General features: G+C 51.5%; 1 protein-coding gene across 5 annotated transcripts in view; it reads left to right on the top strand.

The window, feature by feature from the left end:
• Adamts14 (ADAM metallopeptidase with thrombospondin type 1 motif 14) overlaps positions 1-13,116 on the top strand; it is an 85,488-nt gene extending 72,372 nt beyond the window's left edge. For 2 of the 5 annotated variants that reach the window (XM_031347873.1, XM_031347872.1), the window contains exons 16-22: positions 2,432-2,595; positions 4,660-4,828; positions 5,223-5,355; positions 7,527-7,734; positions 9,085-9,214; positions 9,923-10,033; positions 11,326-13,116. In XM_031347873.1, the coding sequence (XP_031203733.1) occupies positions 2,432-2,595; positions 4,660-4,828; positions 5,223-5,355; positions 7,527-7,734; positions 9,085-9,214; positions 9,923-10,033; positions 11,326-11,807 (1,397 nt within the window). In that variant the 3' untranslated portion in view covers positions 11,808-13,116. Of the gene's footprint in view, positions 1-2,431; positions 2,596-4,659; positions 4,829-5,222; positions 5,356-7,526; positions 7,735-9,084; positions 9,215-9,358; positions 9,845-9,922; positions 10,034-11,325 lie in introns of those variants that run through there. The other 3 variants (XR_004112361.1, XM_031347874.1, XM_031347875.1) reach the window with 3 other exon arrangements.
• The last annotated feature ends 7,009 nt before the right edge of the window (positions 13,117-20,125 follow it).

A 20,125-nucleotide genomic window follows, 5' to 3' on the forward strand; every position in this document is an offset into this window, starting at 1 on the left:
GCTGGCCTCGAACTCAGAAATCCACCTGCCTCTGCCTCCCAAGTGCTGGGATTAAAGGCATGTGCCCCACCACCGCCCAGTCCAAAGCAACTCTTAAAAGGACAACATTAAATTGAGGCTGGCTTACAGGTTCAGAGGTTCAGTCCATTATCATCATGGAGGGAAGCATGGCCGCATCCAGGCCAGCACGGTGCTGGAGGAGCTGAAGGTTCTCCATCTTGATCCCAAGGCAGCCATGGAGGAGGTTTTCTTCCGCACTGGGTGGAGCTGGAGCATGGGCGGTCTCAAAACCTGCCTACACAGTGTCACACTTCCTCCAACAAGGTCACACCTCCTTCAATAAGGCCACACCTCCTAATAGTGCCACTTTCATGGGCCAAGCATATTCAGACTACCACAGTGTGCAACCTGTGTGGGTGTGAGTGCAGCAATAACTCACATTTGTGTATGCGTGTGTGTGTGCATATATGATTATATGTATGCCTGTGTGCATGAATGTAAGAACACGCATGGTGCCAGCCAGGGTATAAGCTCTCTGCAGAAGCCCAGGGTGAGGGCCAAGTTTCCGACCAAACTGAAACCAAGGTTTCATCCATGATCTTGTCTAATCACCATGGCAACCTACGAAGGATAATGTTAGCGGGTTTTTGTGTTTGAAGAAGCTGAGGGCACAGAATGGCTAGGTAGTTAGTTAGCTGATGATCGAGAGCTATTAACTTCCTGGGTCTGGATCACAGGGTCACATTTGTCTTTTTCCCCCTCTGGGATGTGGGGTGGACAGCCAGGTGGCTGTCACCAGGGCTGCTGTGAGCTGTGCAAGATGATTTGAACCCTGACCTAGCCTCAAGGGCGGCTCAGCCTTAGCCTCAGCCTCAGCCTCAGTGGTCTGAGGCTGGGAGATGCATCAGGGCCTGGGTGGGCAGGAGTTGGAGGTGGGGTGGTGCCACTCAAGCTTGCCTTCGCCCTACCTGTGATCACTGTCCTGTGGCTCGCTGGGACCTATCCCAGCTGCAGCCCAGTGTGTACCCAGACTGAGTGCCTGCCCCATCCCAGGGAAGGCTCTGAGCCCAGCCGTGCTTGTGATGCCCTTAGGCCCGAGGTCAGTGTGTTTGGATTGCTCCCTTAGATGATGGAGACTCCCTGACACCCCAGGCCTCCCCCTTACCCCCAGGGCAGAGCCCCATGCTGCTACATCTCCCCAGGGCAGCCAATGCTGTGACCAGAGTCTGCACTGGGACAATCTCTGCCTTCCTTCAGTAATACGCTGCCCCACCCTCTCCGACAGGACCTTAAAGGGTCGATTCCGAGAGTTTTATTGAGAATCGAACCCAGGGCTTCACACGTGCTAGGCAGGTGCAGAGCCCCTGAACCACATCCCCAATCTTTTTTGGGGTGAGAGCAGTGACAGGGTTTCAGTGTTCAGCCTAGGCTGGGCTGAACTTTCAGGGAATCCTCCCACCCCGGACTCCCTATTACTGGGATGATAGGCGTGTACTGTCATGTCTGACCTTACAAGTATTCTTTAAATTTTCTCTCTGCCAGTCAAGGACTCCCAAATGGGGGATGTACTGGGAGCAACAGGCATCTATAATTTCAGTAATATATATAGTTTTGTGCACATATATATACATGTGTATATATATATATGTGTGTGTATATATACTTATATGTGTATATACATCCACACACATATATGTATGTATATATATGTACACACACACACACACACATATATATATATTCTCAGCATGTACATAGCCTCAGCAATGTATATAGCCAGTGCAGCAATGTATATATCCAGATTCTGAGGCTGTTACATCCATACAATGTTTCATTGCCTGGGGGTGCATATGTGTGCATATGCGTGAGTGTGCATGTGCGTGTGTGCGTGCGTGCGTGCATGCGTGTGTGTGTGTGTGTGTGTGTGTGTGTGTGTGTGTGCTCACCCACTGGTGCTGGGGTTATTGTAAGACCTATCTGGACAAGCAACCCTGCGTGCTGGCTGCAGTCATCAGTCTCACGTTATAGAGGTCAGACAGGCTACACAGCAACTAAGTCACTTCTCTCTCTATGAGGCTTGCCCTCCTGCGCTCTGCGCTTCACTATAGATCCTACAGGAACAGCGGCATCTCTGAGGGCCGGGCAGTCAAAGAATCCTTTCTGAAAGAGGTCAAACCGAGCCATAACTATGGGTGGCCCATTAGTCGGTGTGGAAGAGGAGGAGGGGCTGGTGCAGGATCCGTGATGTGCCTCTGGACCCAGAGGCAGGACTGGCTTGCAGAGGGCTGTTGTGTGGTCCTGTGGTGGGAGAGCTCAAGAGGATGAAGAGACAGGGGACATAAGGAGGGGGCCTCTTGGAAAGGCCTCGAATGTCAGAGTCATGGGCCCCTCTAGCGAGACATAGAAATCTCTCTTCCTCTCCCCTGGCCAGCGGTGAAGAACCAGGTGACTGGAAACTTCATCCTCAGCCCCAAGGGCAAAGAGGCCTCTAGCAGGACCTTCACTGCGCTGGGCCTGGAGTGGGAGCACGCAGCAGAGGACACCAAGGACAGTCTCAGGACCAGCGGACCCCTGCCGGAAGCCATCGCCGTCCTGGTGAGCCTCCTTGCCCGAAGCGGCCTTCTCTGTCCCTTGTGCCTACTGTTTGGTTGGAATACATTAAAATGGCCTCTCCCTCAGGCGTGTTGAGGCCAGCTGTAGCAGCTTTACGCTCCTTCACTTAGGGTGGGGAATGGGGTCTGGAGGGGGAGCCCTGTGAAATTAGGGTTGGCTCCCCATCCTCACATCACCCCCCCAGCATCCACATGCATGGCCACATGGTCACATGTGTGAGGCCCAAGGTAGTTTGGGGCCTTAAAGGTAGCTGGCATGAAGAGATCGTGGCAGTGCCAGCTTCTGAGGAGAGGGCAGGGCCGTTACACTCGCTGGGGTCCATTGCTGCCCTTTGCTATGCCTGGACTCATGGAGCGGGGATTGGTAATTCAGCAGACTGGCTTATAAAAGATCTGTCAGCAAGTCCTCAGCCCGAGCTGCCGGCTCTGTGCCCGGTGTCTGCGTCACTGGGCAGCAGTGTTCCGGAGGGTAAATTCTGAGGCTACTGGTTTTGGTGTAAAACTTTCATCTGGCACGTACTTTCCATTCACCTTGTATTTGGGATCGCCCATGTCTGGGCCAGCCGGTGTTGCTCAGGGTACCGAGGCTGTATGAGGGAGAAGAAGCAGTCCCCCCAAAGGATGCTGAGAAAACAGGACAGCTACATGGGAAAGGCTGAGGTAGACCTCCCCGTCGTGACGTATGCAAGTGACTCAAAACAGAGCCAAGACCTAAATGTAAGCGGGATGGCCTGTCGCTCTTAGAAAGAAAATGGGTGACCTTCCGTTCTTCACTAACAAGATAAGCAGCAAAAGAAATGAGACATCGTCAACACTGGAAACGTTTGCTCGTGAAAGGGCACTGTCCAGAAGTAAGAGGAGAGGCCATCGATAGGGTTTCTGATCCAGGGCATTTGGTGCCATCGCCAACCCTGATGAATTCAATGCCCAGAGTTCACATGGTAGAGGGAGAGAATCCATTCCTTCAGCTTGCTTGTCCTCTGACCTCCACACTCACACCATGGCATGTGCCCCTTCCTCAGTCCTGCCCCAAGTAATAAGTGTAATTTAAAGAAAAATTTAAAGAAGTAAAAATAACCAGGCATGGGGGCATATACCTCTTGGGAGGTGGGCTACATGCGTCTTTGTCTCTTCTTCTTAGATTTATTTATTATTATATCTAAGTACACTGTAGCTGTCCTCAGACACGCCAGAAGAGGGCATCAGTTCTCATTACAGGTGGTTGTGAGCCACCATGTGGTTGCTGGGATTTGAACTCAGCACCTTTGGAAGAGCAGTCAGTGCTCTTACCCACTGAGCCATCTCAGTCATTGTCTGAGCCACTGAGTCTTTGACTTTAGAAGAAGAAGAGGAGGGGAAGGAGGAGGATGGAGAAGAGGAGGAGGATAAAGAGGAGGAAGAAGAGAAAGAGAAGGAGAAGAAAAGAGAAAGAGAGGAGGGTGGGGTGTCGCTCATTTGGTAGAAGGGTTGACAATTGTTCGTGAAGCCTCTGACTCCACCGTCAGTACCACATACCAAGTATGGGAGTTTATACCTGTGATCAGAAGTTCAAAGTCACCCTGGTCTACATAGTAAATTCAAGACCAACATGGGCAATATGTGACCCAAGAAGTAGGGAGGAGTGGAGAGAAGGAGGGGGGAAGAGGAAAGATTAAAGAGGTTGCTCACTGGCAGCCAGGTTGAAGCCAGACAGTTTGGATATCCAAAGACTTGGGCCACTGGGCGTCACCTTTGGATATAGGTCTGTGGGAGAGAGGACGGCTCATGGCCCTGGTATTGGCTGCTGTAGGGCTCAGTACATACATAGTAGATGCTTAGTCTGGGGAGTGAGAGTTTGTGAATGTTCCGCCTGCCCCAGCTAGGTACTGGGTCGAACATTTTAATAGGGTGAATCACACAGTGTGGATCGTGCCTTAATTGCAAACCCCAAAGCACAATTCAGAACCCTGTCCGGCAGCTGGGGACGGTGGCTGGTTTCCTTGGAGCCCCTGCTGACTCTACTTCTATCTCTGGTCTTGTGCTGTCCCCTGTGTGTCTCCCCTTTCAGGTTCTCCCCCCGGCTGAGGGTAAACCCCGAGGTAGCCTGGCCTACAAGTATGTCATCCACGAGGACCTGCTGCCCCTCATCGGGAGCAATAATGTGCTCCTGGAAGAGACGGACACCTATGAATGGGCTCTCAAGAGCTGGTCTCCCTGCAGCAAGGCTTGTGGAGGAGGTATTGGCTATTGGGGTCCTGTGGCTCCGATTGTGGGAAGTAGCGGAGAGTGGGGGAGAATGGACCAGAGACTGGTAGGAGTCTGGAAAAAGTGTCTCAGTTTGTCCTTGAAGATCTCCCATGGCTACAAGCAATTCCGAGCAGGTCACTGGGAGAAGCTGGGGCTTGCTTTCAAGAGCAGGCTGCAGGGCAGATTGTTCAGCTGCTGTTCAAAACCACTTCTCCACTGGTGACAGAGGGAGGAGTGCTGTAGAAAGTTGTTTGTCCAGGACAGAGGGCTGGGGCACGAAGGGAAAGAAGGGAAATTGTCTTCTAGAAAGGAGGCTCTCTAAAAAGTCACCCCGAGGGCCCCAGCCGTGGAGCTGGCTGGCCCACAACAACCTGACCTTCGCAGGAATCCAGTTCACTAAATATGGCTGCCGGCGCCGCAGGGACCACCACATGGTGCAGCGGCACATGTGTGACCATAAAAAGAGGCCCAAGCCTATTCGACGGCGTTGCAACCAGCACCCGTGTCCCCAGCCCACGTGAGTGTTTCAGGGGAGCAAAGTCTGACCCCCTGCCTCTCTCCACCCTGGCCCCAAAGGAAAAGTAGCTAAAGTTGCTTGCTACCCTAATATTTCCTCACACCAAAAGCCTGCAGCCCCAGGTCTTTCAGGGATAGACCACAAGCCTGCAAGAGGCACTGTGGCTACCCTTCATGGCCAGCCCTCCTTGTTGGGCTTCCTTCCACATTGACAACCCACACAGCCAGAAAGAGGATGGTACCACCAGGTTTGCCCCCAGCTAACATTCTTTCACAGATAGGGCCTGGGCTTTCTGCTGGTGAGGCAAGGGGCTCATGTCTCTAGGCAAGAATAGGATCTATTGCCTTCTCTCTCTCTCCTTGGTCCCTGGGAGTCCAGCCTTCAGCATGGTCTAATCCCTGGTTAAGATTCCCTAGCCTGTGGAGCAGGCCGTTCAGAGCCCCAGGGTCTTGTTCTTAAGGATTATTCAAGAGTCTGAAGGGAGAGGTTTGAGCCAGGCTTGAGAACTCAAGATCGATCCCCCTCAGCCTGTGACAGTGCTCCCAGGGACTCCCAGAAAAGGGAGGGGGTAGCTGCTTGGTAGGAAACTGCATATGGTCACATTCTTCGCCATATTCTTGCTTCCCTGGGAGTGCCCTCTGGCTGGGGATCTCCAGGGATGGTCATGTGATCTGGGGATGGGGCAGGAGTTGACAGGCAGCAGTAGTCTCCTGTGATCTTCTGGGGCACGACCAGGCAAGAGCAGTGTCATCCCCTCTGTCTGTGCTTCCGCTGTCACTCCTAGGACTGCCTGCAACTGTGATCATGAGGCATGCGTGCTGGACTAACTGTGTAAGATCCTGGATGGGTTATTCTCCAACCAATCTTAGGGCTTCTTAGGGACAGTTCTCCTTCATGACCTCCCATCCCTTCCTCCCCTTCCCTTCCCTTCCTCTCTTCCTCCTCTTCCTCTCCCCATCTTTCTCTCTTTCTCTCTCTCTTCCCCTCCCTCCCTTCTCCTCTCCCTCTATGGTATGAGTGTGTGTGAGTGAATGTGTGTGTGTGTGTGTGTGTGTGTGTGTGTGTGTGACAAATGCCACAACCCAGACCAGCTGCCATCCCCCTGCTTCAGCCTCCCAAATGCTGAGATTCCAGGCACATGCCACACACCTGACAAGATTAGTGTCTTTAAAGAAAAAGGTTGACTTTGAGAATATACCTCCCACTCCAGTTAGCTAAAAGACAAGGAGGTGGGGGCTCCCTCCTTCCTACCCCTGGATGTTTAGGCTGCTGCTTAACTCGTCCCTGGTTCTGCTTGCTGAGAAGTTTGGGAGACAACCTCCACAAACATGCTTGCGCACTCTAGAGCTGTAGGTGTTGAAGTCCTGGGGGTGCCGAGAGCACTGAGTAGCACTCTTGCCTTCAGCCGAGGGCACATCTACAAGAAGTGTCTCAGCATCCAGTACAGTTCCTGCATATGGTAGCTCTGAACTCCTTATGGGTTCTAAAGCAATCTCGATGTAAACCTGGGAAAACTGAGACTTGGTGGAGTTCACAGCTTGCCCGCAGACACTTGAGGGGTCAGGATGTTTTTTGGTTTTTTTGGGTTTTGTTGTTGTTGTTTGTTTGTTTGTTTGTTTGTTTTTTCTTTTTGGTTTTTCGAGACAGGGTTTCTCTGTTTAGCCCTGGTTGTCCTGGAACTCACTCTGTAGACCAGGCTAGCCTTGATCTCAGAAATCCACCTGCCTCTGCCTCCCAAGTGCTGGGATTAAAGGCATGCGCCACCACCGCCCAGCAGGATGTTTTTGTTTTTGTTTTTGTTTTAGATTTATTTATTATTTATTTATTACAAATAAATAATGTAGCTGTCTTCAGACGTACCAGAAGAGGGCATCAGATCTCATTAGGGGTGGTTGTGAGCCACCGTGTGGGTGCTGGGATTTGAACTCATGACCTTTGGAAGAGCAATCGGTGCTCTTACCCGCTGAGCCATCTCACCAGTCTGGGTCAGGATTTTAATAGCTACCTTTCCCTTGCCCAAGGAAACAGCGAGAGAGACTAGGGATCTCCCAGAATCCAACTAGCCAGGCAGCAGCATTCTGAAGCATGTGCCTGCTCTGGTGGGATGCGGCCCTAAGGAGAGGTGTCCCCACGGTCCCATCTCCCTCTACCTCTGTCCTGTCTGTCTCCAGGTGGGTGACAGAAGAGTGGGGCGCCTGCAGCCGAAGCTGCGGGAAGCTGGGGCTGCAGACCAGGGGAGTGCAGTGCCTGCTGCCTCTCTCCAACGGCACCCATAAGGCCATGCCAGCCAAGGCATGCTTAGGTAGCCGGCCAGAAGCCAAGAGGCCATGCCTCCGTGTGCCCTGCCCAGCCCAGTGGCGAACAGGAGCCTGGTCCCAGGTGAGGGGTTCTCGTACAGTGGGTGGAAGCACGTGGGACAGAAATGAGTGTGAGTCGGGGAGGTGTCTGAGGGGGTTTCTAGTGCACCCTGGGGCTGGCATCTCTCAGAAAGAAAGAGAGCAGCTCTCAGGGCCAATATGAGCAGCCCCTAAGCTCGCTATGCTATGCGTGCTGGTTGGAGGGCATGATGTGCGTGATGGTTCTTCACTAGGCTCCTCCCTCCATTCTCATCGCCTTAAAGCTGCGTGCCCCCAAGTCATAGAGGAGCAGATGAAGACTCATTCCTATATTCCAGAAATATTTACTGAGCAACGACTGTATGCCAGATGTTATTCAGGGAAGGCTGGAAGCCCGGCGTCACTGGACGGGCAGGCTGCTCACCCTCATGGAGCATCCAGGCTAGTGAGGGAATAAGACAGATAAACAGGCCAGTGACAGATGTTACACACCGCAAGCTGGACCTGCAAGGGTTTCTGGAAATGCAGCAGGCACAAAGGAAGATGAGGCATGCATGCGTCCCCTGGCTCCCTTTTGTCCTGTGACACTTGTATCTTGATCAGTGGTCACACACCCCAGTGCAAGCTCCTTCTGGTCCTGCTAGGAGAGGCTGTTGGTGGTGCCTAGAAGTGACCCAGTCACATGGGGCAATAGGGATTTCCCAGGGACCCTGCCCTGCCACCCCACTGCTGGCCGGTCCATTTATCAGTCACTGCATAGTGTGTCACTGCAAGGACCGTGTGTGGATGGCATGTGACAACCTTGCACACAGAGGTCAGTGTGCTTTCTGTCCTTGACTGACATCTCCTGGGACGAGGACCCTGAGGACATATGCTTGCAAAAAAACGGTGTTGGGTAAAAGGAGCCCCAACTTTCTGGCAGCTCTCCTGGTTTAACCGAATTGGAAACCGAGCCAGTGTGTCCGCGAGTGTCACAACTCATGCTCTTGCAAGCCCTGGGCCAGCTCATGTCAGGTGGTAGGGTCAGATCAGAGGAGCCTGCCAAAGCGGAGCATAAAGTAGTTGAGAATTGGGCAGCGAGTGGAGACTGTGAACACAGCCCCCCCCCCCCAGAAGTCCTCATCTGAGACACGGCTCAAACTGTGGCGTGATCTAAGGAGCCCCAAGCTTTGACATTGTCACACTGTCTCCGGAGAACCGGACAGTGGTTACAAGCTTTGCAAGTCTGTGTGACTGAGTAAAGACGTAGCAGACTTTCTGATACTCTTTTGGCCTCTGAGTTCCCTCTCCCTCTCCTGCTCCCCTTCCCCCTCCCCTTCCTCTCCCTCTCTCCCTCTTTCCCAACTACTTTGCCCCTGGCATTATGGCTCTTGGCTCTCCTGCCCTCATACAGTGCTCTGCCACCTGCGGAGAAGGCATTCAGCAACGGCAGGTGGTGTGCAGGAACAGCTCCAATGCCCTCGGGCCATGCGAGGGGGTCAAGCCAGACACTGTGCAGGTCTGCAGCCTGCCTGCCTGTGGAGGTGAGTGGAAGAGGTGGGGAGGCCCAGCCCCTTCATTCCTCTGGCCTCTGTGACCGTGTAGCGGGCGTGGTCCCTGGGCCTTTGAAATTCCTAAAACAAGTTGGGCATCCCTAATCCAAAAATCCCAAATGCTTCCCAATCCAGAACTTCTGGAATGCTGGCACGCTGCCACAGATGGGAGAGTCCATTCCTGACTGCAGAGGATATGTAGTGGTTGAAATATCACTACCCAGCATCCTAGAGGAGAGAAGAAAAAAAAAGACCTTCCAAGACTCTTACCTACAAACCTCATTTCAGTTCCCAAATCATTTAAAACATTCTACAAAATTACCTGCACACTTTGGGCTTAAGAAACCAAGGGGGCCATCAAGACGCCTCAGTGGATAACGGCAGCACCCAGTGGAAACAGAGAACGGACATCTCCAAACTGCCCCCTGACCTCTGCAGGTGCCCTGCAGCGCGCACGTGCGCGCGCACGCACACACGCACGCACTCGCACACATGCACACAGGACAAAAATACAATTAAAGGAAAAAAGAAACAGATGCACCCCAGGATTAGCTTTGGAGCTCACCTCCAAGAGGCCTCATTAAGTCTATGCAAGTATTCCAAATCCCAGGGAACAGAGAGTGGAAGTGTTTCTGGCCCCAAGCATTCTGGGTAAGGGACGCTCATCCGTGTGTACTACAGCTGCGTCTCTGTTCACAGGAGACCTCCAGAACTCTACAGTGAAGGCGGAGGTCCAGGACCCTATGACCAAAGCGGGACACTGGGAAACCCAATCCAGGCCCCCGACTCCCAGGGACAGGATCTCAACAAGTAAGTACAGCCATGGAGCCTTCCCTCCCCCAACCTTTTGCGTGTCCCAGGGTTTGGAGCATGACAGTGGAATAGACATAGGGCTTACCTGTCTGGGTGGCCTCAGAGAGTACAAATGATTGCCACTCTAGTCCAGGACCAGTATACTCTGTGATTCCCATTTGGTCCCAAGAGCTTTGGTCCTAAGTTTGGTTTTATTCCCATGACGGCCAAATCTGATACAGACTAAAAAGAAATTACATAGGCTTCTTCTGCTGAAGGGACGTTGCCATGTTTGGTGACAAGGTACTGTCCCGCTGTGGTGAGGACGTCCTGTTTTATAAATCTGTCAAAGCATGACCCAGAGCTCTGAATTCTCATCGTGACTACTTCCACGCTTTTGGGAACTGCAGTCATAGACAGGAGCTGCTTTCCCAGAGCGGCTGAGAGAAGGAACCACGGGAGTGTCCTCTGCTGGCGCAGTGAGCTCATCACAAGGGTAGCCATTAATTCACCCTGTGGTCTCTCCATTCACGTCTCTGTGAATAAAGACTTGCCCTGCATCTGCTACGATACATTCCCTAGTTACCAGAGTCCTTCCGCCCCACCCCACAACCGTCAAGCAAGACCATTTGCAGAAAGATGAGACTCCGATTCTAGTTAAAGGATGTGACCTCGTGCAACCCTTTTGACCTCACGGCTTCTCCTCAGAGCGGAAGCTGGGGGGGAGTCTGATTCTGGTTCTGGAGCTTTGGCGCCATCTAGCGACCACTGTTTTCCATGGTCTCTGCTCCAGAGCCTGCTCTTGATCTTAGCGGCCTGAGCCACAGCGTTTCTCTAAAGGGCTTTGCCTGCGCCCTATCTTAGAAGCCTTTTTTAGAGCAGTTCAACCTCAGTGTTCTCGATTGAGATTTAGTGGGAGGGAGTTAATGATCCGCCTGCACCCCAAGTGGCTGGATGTTGATCTGCTGGTTATAGGAGAGCTCGCTGGACCTTACCTGCTAGGGTAATTGGGTAGCTAGGAGAGTCAGGGGCTCCATCTTCTTCCTAGAGCTGGGTCCTCACGCTTGGTTGAATCTAGACTTACCTCAATAGCTAGGCCCTAGCTCAGACTGTCCAGGTAGAGCTCCCTGGGTAAAGACCAGCATAGCTAAGTATGTGGTTGCACCAGATGGAGCAATTTCATTTCCTTTCCCTGTGGAAGGGTCTGACCTTCTGGATGGAATGAGCTATGTAGTGATTCCAGTGGGGACAGAAGGGGGAAAGATGTCCCCTTCTGATTGGGCACCCCCTCTGCCTCCGTGTATGTACAGTGGAGCCCTGTGTGGGAGACAGATCCATCTTCTGCCGGATGGAGGTGTTGGACCGCTACTGCAGCATCCCTGGCTACCACCGGCTGTGCTGTGAGTCTTGCATAAAGAAGGCCTCAGGCCCCAATGCCAGCCTGGCCTCGCTACCCACCTTCTCCACTCCTGGGAGTCTCTTGCCAGAACCCAAGGCCACCCAGGAGGATGTGGAGTCTACAAGGGGGCCAACCAGACTGGAAGTTCACCGGCAAAGCCAGCCCACGCAGCTATCAGGGGTGATGGACAGGATGTCCTCCGTGACTCAGGACCCCGTCACATCCCAGATGCTAAGCCCTAAAGCGTTTGAGGGCAATTATCCTGCTACCCCACGGAGCCCACCTTGGGACCGGACCCAAACAGCTATGCCAACCTCTGAGGATCAAGGACAGTCCAGGGAGGAACCAGGCCATGGAGGCACCAGCCTTCCTGCTACCTCCCCGGTGACATGAGCCCATCCCTCTGGTCTTGTTTACACTCTGCATGTGGTCCCAGTGATCCCAGGCTCCGAAGACTCAAGCAAAACACCCGGGGGACAGGAAGTAGCGCAGGTTTCCTTTTAAATTATTTTCCCTCTTGTTCTGTTTGGGGCTGTGATGTTCTTTATTCCCATGACAGGGTTCGGGGAGGAAAGGGAGATCAGGGACTGCCCTAACCAGAAATACCTCAGCCAGCAGAACCCAGGCTCCATGTCCAAGAGTTTTTCTATGATTTGTTCCTCTCAGCTCAGTCCTATATGGCCCTTCCCATAGCCACTGGGCCATATAGGGCTGAAGCTCACGCAAGGGCCTGTCAGAGATTCGTGCTTGTTCATGACTTCTGACTACCAGGGAGGCCTGCCCAGCCACACACACATACCCCAAAGGCAAAACAGGGCCCGGGGGTAGGGCTGTACACAAGGCACACTTGGAAAGGATCTGGGATGGATGTAGGGTCGGGCAGGGGCAGAGTTCCTGTCCTCCGGCCTGGCTCTGGTCAGCTGAGGGCTGCTAATCCCAGACAGACATCAGTTCACCTTTGCCGGCCATAGGGTCACTTTTGTGGCCTACTCTGTCCCTGTAAGATGTCACACTGCTGGTGACTCTCTAGGTAACAGACTGACCTCCTAATGTCACACCCAAGCCACCAGAGGAAGAGGCCTGGATATGCAGCTTCAACATCCAGTTCTCCAAGCTGGGGCTTGATCCCTGGTTCGACCAAGAAGAGTGACTTCAATCATCCCTGAAAGGTGGCCACTGGAGAGATATTCCTTCCAAGACTGTCCCCCTCAGCTGTCACTCTCTCCTGAAGCCTACTCCTGATGGAGTTGGGGGGGGGTGTCTTCCCTTCTGGCTTAAGCTGGGCCCAAATGTGTGGTGGTCAGGTCAGTCAGGTGGGTCACAAGGCCAACGACTTGAGAATCCACTCAGCTGGATGGTGCAGAACCACCCCCCCCAGCAGGATGCCAGCTGCTGCTGCTCCCGAGTTAGGGTAGGGAGGAGCGCAGAGCACCCTCTGTGGTCCTCAGGCTCTCAGGAAATTGCCTAGATCCTCATTTTGAGGGTCAGCGGTAGAGGTGCTTGTCTATCCGCCTTCCTCACCTGGAGGAAGGAAAACCCCCAGGGTCTGCAAGCTCCATGAAGAGCAGGGATGCTAGGGGATTCTGCATGCTCCTCCCACTACTGCCTCCTGCTCTGCAGGTGCCTGGGGCTACCCTGAGTCAAGTGATGTGTGGAGTGGCCTGGAGATGCTGATTTTTAAAACATTACCTATTTATTGATATTGCCCTCGGTGTTTTGTTTTAGACCCCAAAAGTGATGCTGTGTGTGTGTGTGTGTGTGTGTGTGTGTGTGTGTGTGTTATGTTTTCTGTTTTGGAGAATGCGGACCTTGTAGCCAGCGTCCTAAGAGCTGGGCCCAGCAGTTGTAAGGTGATTATAGATGGGAACAAGGAAGGGCCACCAAAAACCTGAGTGGCTTTGGGCAAGTTACCGCACCAAGGATGGAGAGGGCTGGGTAGCTGCTTTGGAGCCCACAGAAAGAAAAGTATGCAATGATCAGGGCTCTGCAACCCTGCAAGGGGGTAGTTTCCTCGGAAGGTGGTGAAAGTTTGTTTCCTGGAAGAATCCAAGCAGAATCTGGATGTCAAGCAGGGAGAAGGGTTTGTGATGCATCTGCCTGGACAACAAGAGCTGGCGTGACCTCACTGAAGTACCAGTCCCTTGGGCTCAGCCGAGAAGAGTGTTGGCCTTGCATGCAAGAGTCCCTTGGTCCCTAACTCTGCGGAGGTGAGGGAGGGAGAGAAAGAATCAGCCTGCCTCACCTCTATTGGTTTCAATGCTTGCTTTGTACTTCTGAGACCCAAGAGAGAAAGGGGCTGCAGTCGGGAGGGTGAATCAATCCATGTCTTGCTTTGCGTCTGTGTCAGACATCAATAATCTATTACTACACTGGCTCTTCCCTGATATTTTTAAGACCCTGGCTAAGACTATACAAACAGCCTCCCGGCCCCCAACTAGAGCACATGCCTCTTTTATTCCAATCAGCAGGCATTTCCCATGCCAGGGTGGACAGGGCAGGCTTCATGGCCAAGCTCCACCTCTACCCCTTGACAGACTGCCTGCTCCAGGGAGCTGCCTCTCTGTAGACAGCCACATGGGCCTGGCAGTGCACATCTCACGAGGACCAACCTAGGGAGATGCTGTTAGAGGCCTCAGCTCTGGCTGTGGTCTGGCTTTATTGAACACACTCAAGACTTCTTGGAGACACACACAGAGTATGGGTTCCCAGCTTGTGCCCATAGCAGACATTACTAGTCCATCCCCGAACTTTTGCCCTGCGTTTCTCTGGGCAGTGGCTAATAGGTCTGTCTAAAATGTCATGCAACGCTGGGAGCATTTCCTAGATGCTCAGTCAGCATCTAGGCAGAAGCGAGGCATATGGAAACAGAGCTTCACTAACCCCATCAAGGAAGAGAGACCCAGCAACCATCCCAAGGGAACTCCAGGACCTCTCCACATCCTAAGGGGTCCACAGAGTCCAGGCTGGGAGTGAAACATCTCCAAGCAATCATCACTGTCCAGCATTCCTGGGGTCCCTGACTCCATCTGTACAGTCTAAATAGTGAGCACGCTGAGGACATGGTTCAGAAGGCAGTGTGCTGGCAAGTTGTCGTCAGCTTGACACACACCTAGACACATCTGGGAAAATAGAATTGTCTCCATCTTATTGGCCTGTGGGCATGTCTGTGGGATCAATTTCTTGATTAGTGATTGATACAAGGGGACTTAGTCCTCTGTGGCCAGGGCCACCCACTAGGCAGACAGTTCTGGATTGTATAAGAAAGCAAGCTGAACAAGATAGGAAAAATGCTTTCCTCCAGGGTTCCCCACTCATCTCTTACTCGAGTCCCTGCCCTGACTTCCCCAGATGATCAACTGATTGGGATACACATAAGCCAAGCTAATCCTTTCATCCCTAAGTTGCTCTTGGCCAAATGTTTTATAACAAGCAGCAATCGAGTGGATGCATCTAGCCTGCAGGAAGGCCAGTGCTCTGTTTGCAGTGTTGCATGGACCAGACATGGTAGCACATGGCTGCAAACCCAGCACTTTGGGAGGTGGAATCAGGAGGAACCAAAATTTAAGGTTGTCCGCTGCTATATAGTTTGAGACCAGTCTGGGATACAGAGACCCTACCTCAGAGAGAGACGCAGAGAGAGCTTACTTACCTGGACCACAGTGTGTATGTATATGTGGGGGGGGGGAGAGAAAGGGGAGGGAAGGAAGGGGGGAGAGAGAGGGAGAGAAGGAGAGGGAGAAGGAAGAGAGAGGGGGAGGGAGAGAGAGGTGGGGAGAGAGAGAGAGGAGGGAAGGAGGCAGAGAGATAGATTGAGATTGAGCTTCCTGTGCAGTGACTATGGGTGGGCAAAGTTTCCCATCCCTGGGGCTTAGCTACTACAAAATATAGACGTGAGATCAAGACTCACCAGGCTGCGGGCTCTTTTCCCAGCCTGGAGGTCTGTGAGTAAGACCACTCAGCGTGGAGTGATAGAGCTCCTGAGGACTCAAGGCTTGGCAGCCAGAGCCTGCAGTAGAGCTGAGCAGGGGTCTTGAACTCCAGGCAGACCATGAAAACCAGGGAGTGCTGCCTGAGAGCTTTTGCCAAGAACAAAAACCCGGTGTTCCCATCGTGTCCAGAGCAGCTCTGGTGTTACATGTTCCAAATAAGGACTGTGGCCCTTCCGGGTCTCCGCTAGTTTTTTGATCTGTGCGCTGATTAGAAAGCGTGGGTCACTAGGGCCTGTTAAATCCAGCACCGTGCTTAGCACTTAATATGGATTATCTCTGAGTCCTCGTGATAAAATAAAAATCACTGCAGTTCTTAGGTGCATGTGTTTGGAGGTCAACAGTCCTAGCCTTCCATCTCTGAGGCAGGGTGTCCCTTGTTATTTACCACTTTGTGTGCCAGGAGAGCTGGCCCACAAGCTTCCAGGGAGTCTCCCACCCCTGTCTCCCATCTCTACATAGAAGTGCTAGGGTTACATACAGGTGTACACTGCTGTGCCTAGCTTTCCAGCGGGTTCCAAGTATCCAAACCCAAGTCATTCAACCATCTCCCAAACCACTCATTACTTCTTTAAGCCCTTTATCCAGTTGCAACAAAAGTATCTCCCTCTTGAAACTTCTGTGTGGATGAAACATTAAAGAGTTGAAAGTGGAAAATCAGGCTTGGTGGTACATGCCTGTAGTCCCAGCCCATGAGAACAGAAGGATCAAGAGTTCAAGACCATGCTCTGGCCAGACGATTGTGGCGCACGCCTTTAATCCTAGTACTTGGGAGGCAGTGGCAGGCAGATTTCTGAGTTCGAGGGCAGCCTGGTCTACAGAGTGAGTTCCAGGACAGCCAGGGGTACACAGAGAAACCCTGTATCGGAAAAAAAAAAAAAAAAAAAGACCATGCTCTGATACAGAGTTTGAAGCCAGACTATGGGATGAACTTCCCTGCCATTGATGTCCCTATTTTGTTTTGTTTTTTAAGTTTACTTAATTTATATGAGTACACTGTAGCTGTCAGCAGATAGATACACCAGAAGAGGGTATCGGATCCCAGTGCAGATGGTTGTGAACCACCATGTGGTTGCTGGAAATTGAACTCAGGACCTCCGGAAGAGCAGTCAGTGCTCTTAACCTTTGAGCCATCTCTCCAGCCCGATGTCCCTGTTTTTACTTGTTGCAATGGAATAGGGAAGAGTCTGGTGATTGAGCAAGCGGATTGGGAAGGAGAAGCCAGGAACTAGAACATTGCTATGTGTGTGCAGAGAGTTATCTTCATTGTAACACTCTCTGCCTCTTCTAATCCACACATGGGATCCGAATGTTCTGGTAGCAGGATAGAAGAACTTTGGTGGTGCAGGGAAACATTGTATTTATTTATTTTAATTTTTAGACTTTGTGGGTTTTTAAAATTTGTTATTTTTTATTTCATATTGTTTCTCTTTCCCCAAGCTCTTCCCTCCCTACCACCCCCTTTATTTTTTAAAGCTTTTGTTATATTTTATTTTCTGTGTGTGTGTGTGTGTGTGTGTGTGTGTGTGTGCACACTCGACTGATTGAGGACAGGCGTGCTATGGCATAGTTGTGGGAGAACTGCATCATCATGGTGGGAGCATGGCATCATCCAGGCAGGCATGGTGCAGGAGGAACTGAGAGTTCTACATCTTCAGCTGAAGGCTGCTATTGGAATACTGGCTTCTAGGCAGCTAGGGCAAGGATCTTATAGTTCACACCCACAATGACACACCTATTTCAACAAGGTCATACTTCCTGATAGTGCCACTCCCTAGCCCAAGCGTATACAAACCATCATGGAAAAGCTGCCTTTGATTCCCAATAAAACACACAAACACATACACACACACACTCACACACACACACACATACACACACACTCACATACACAGAGACATAACCAATACTAACACCAAGCCAACAAATGTGATCTATCTAAACAGTGCAATATTATTTAGCCTTCAAAAAGGTAGGAAATTCTGACATGCGACATGTATGAACAAAGAATAAGCCAGTTGGGAAAAGATGCTCTAAATGGGGGCATCTAGAGCAGCCAAACACTCAGAAACAAATTAGAACAAGAGCTGGAAGTGGCTTGGGGGAGGGGAGGAGTGTTCCTGTTCAGCAGTAGAGGTTCAGATTTGCAAGAGCAGCCTCCCTGGGAAGGGATGAGGAAGGAAGATCCCACAGCAGTGAGAATGCTCTGGATGCTCCTGAGCTAGGCACTTCAACATGACAAAAATGGTAAGTTTTATGTGAGAAATAAGCAAAAGAGTTAACACTCGGATCTTGTTGTTACTGGTGTTTAAGACAAGAGTTCCTCTGTGTAGCCCTGGCTGTCCTGGAACTCACTCTGTAGACCAGGCTGGCCTCGAACTCAGAAATCCACCTGCCTCTCCCTCCCAAGTGCTGGGATTAAAGCCCTGTGCCACAACGGATCTGGAAATGCTTTTGGTACTTTTTGATGGCTCACTTATGGGAAGGAGGGTGGGCAAATCAGGGATGATCAGGGATGAGTGGGATGAGCCCTTTGTTTCCATGGACTAGATGACTAATGACAGAATACTGTGATGTTCAGGGGCCAGCACAAAATCTTCCCATGGGTCAGCACATGCTTGGCCCAGTGCAGATCACATGCATTTCTTCTCCATCGATCAAGCCTGTGCCAAAGGACCAGGCTCGGATTGGACAGAGCGGGGCTTTATGCCAACCATGGGAGAGGTGGAGTGGACATCCCAAGTCCTCTCTCCCCAGATGACTCAACCAACTTCAAGCACTTAAACTACAAGGGGCCCTTCCCTCAAGATTAACCCATTGATTGGAGTCCAGTTGTTGGGATACGGTGAGAACTTTCAGAGATGAGGACATGCTGGAGGGAGGCGTCCAGCGGGGCTGTGTCTTCAGAGACTACGCCTTGTCCTGGATTCCTTTCTTGTTCCTCTCCCTGCTTCTAGGGAGCACCTCTAGGACACATTCCGACCAATGCTGTCATTTTGCTTCCAGTTTCCCTCAGAACTATAGCAGGGTATCCATTAACAAGTCCGCCCTAGCCGGGCATGGTGGCGCACGCCTTTGATCCCAGCACTTGGGAGGCAGAGGCAGGCGGATTTCTGAGTTTGAGGCCAGCCTGGTCTACAGAGTGAGTTCCAGGACAGCCAGGGCTACACAGAGGAACCCTGTCTCAAAAAACCAAAACCAACCAACCAACCAACAAAAACAAGTCTGCCCTATCCTTAAGCCAAAACAAGGGAGAATTCAGTGACAGGTATCTATCCCATGCAATGGTTTGTCTATGCTCGGCCCAGGGAGTGGCACTATTAGAAAGGTATGGCCCTGTTAGAGTAGGGGTGTCACTGTGGATGTAGCTGCCTGGAATCTTAGCAGCCTCCTGCACCATGCCTGCCTGGATGCGGCCATGTTCCTGCCTTGATGATCATGGACTGAACCTCTGAACCCGTAAGCCAGCCCCAATTAAATGTTGTCCTTTATAAGAGTTGCCTTGGGCTGGGCAGTGGTGGCGCATGCCTTTAATCCCTGCTCTCAGCTCTTGAAAGGCAGAGGCAGGTGGATTTCTGAGTTCAAGGACAGCTTGGTCTACAGCGTGAGTTCCAGGACAGTCAGGGTTACACAGAGAAACCCTGTCTCAAACAAACAAACAAACAAACAACAAAAAAAAAAGTTGCCTTGGTTCTGGTGTCTGCTCACACAAGTAAAACTCTAACTAAGACCCCCATAACAATAAATACACCCTGAGGAATTCAAGAAGACTTAATGCCAGCTGTAGTTCATCTAAGATAAGGCAGGTGGCAGTGTTATGTCCCCTTCGCTATGAACAGACCCCTTGGTGGGGCTCAGGTTGTTGATGAAGCTGGATGGTCTAGGTGGGAGAACGTTGGTGCTACATCAAAATCAGAGGTGGCAGGAGACTGTGACACAGGTCACAACATGTTGGACTCTTAAAGATGTTATGCCAAGAAAAACAAGCCTGATCCAAGAAAGACAAAGAGGTTTCTGCTGGGGGACTCCTGGGAACTGCTTCAGGCTCAGACACAGACAAGTGCATGGTTTCCAGCAGCCAAGAGGAGGGGAATGGGGACTTACTGTTTTGTGAGTGCTAGGGTTTGACTGTTAGTAGATCCCCGCCACCCCCATCCGTGATAGTATTAAACACTGTCCCCAAGGTGACTCCTAGTGTTAAGAAATTGGGACCTGGCTGGGGGGTGGGGTGGTGGCTTATATTTGTAATCCCAGCCCTAGAGAGGCTGGGACCAAGAGGAATATAAATTCAAAGCCAGTCTGAAGGGGGCTAAATGGAGAAACCCGTGTCCGTTTGCAAAAACAAAAACAAAAACAAAAAAAACAAAAAAAAACCCCAAGCCTTTGGAGGGTGGCTCGTGGGAGTTTTCACTTCATGAATAGGGAGTGAATAGGCATCCTTCTAAGAGGGCGGGGGTTGGGAGGGGTCTGCCTTCCCATTATGTCATGTAAGGGCATATAGAAGGTTCTCATCCAAGAATGACAGGTCCTTGCCAGCCACCAAACCTACCAGAGCCTTGACCTTGGACTCTGCCACTTCCAGAACGTAGAACAAATTTCAGTTGTCTATGAATTTCCTAATCCAAGCCATCTGTATGGTAGTTTTTCAGACAGACAAGACAGAGTCTCACTTCTGCAAGACTTAAAAGCTCCAAAGGTGGAGGGAGTGATGGTCCCACGATGGAG

Source organism: Mastomys coucha, unplaced genomic scaffold (genome assembly GCF_008632895.1).
Source record: "Mastomys coucha isolate ucsf_1 unplaced genomic scaffold, UCSF_Mcou_1 pScaffold3, whole genome shotgun sequence".
NCBI classification, from domain to species: Eukaryota; Metazoa; Chordata; class Mammalia; order Rodentia; family Muridae; genus Mastomys; species Mastomys coucha.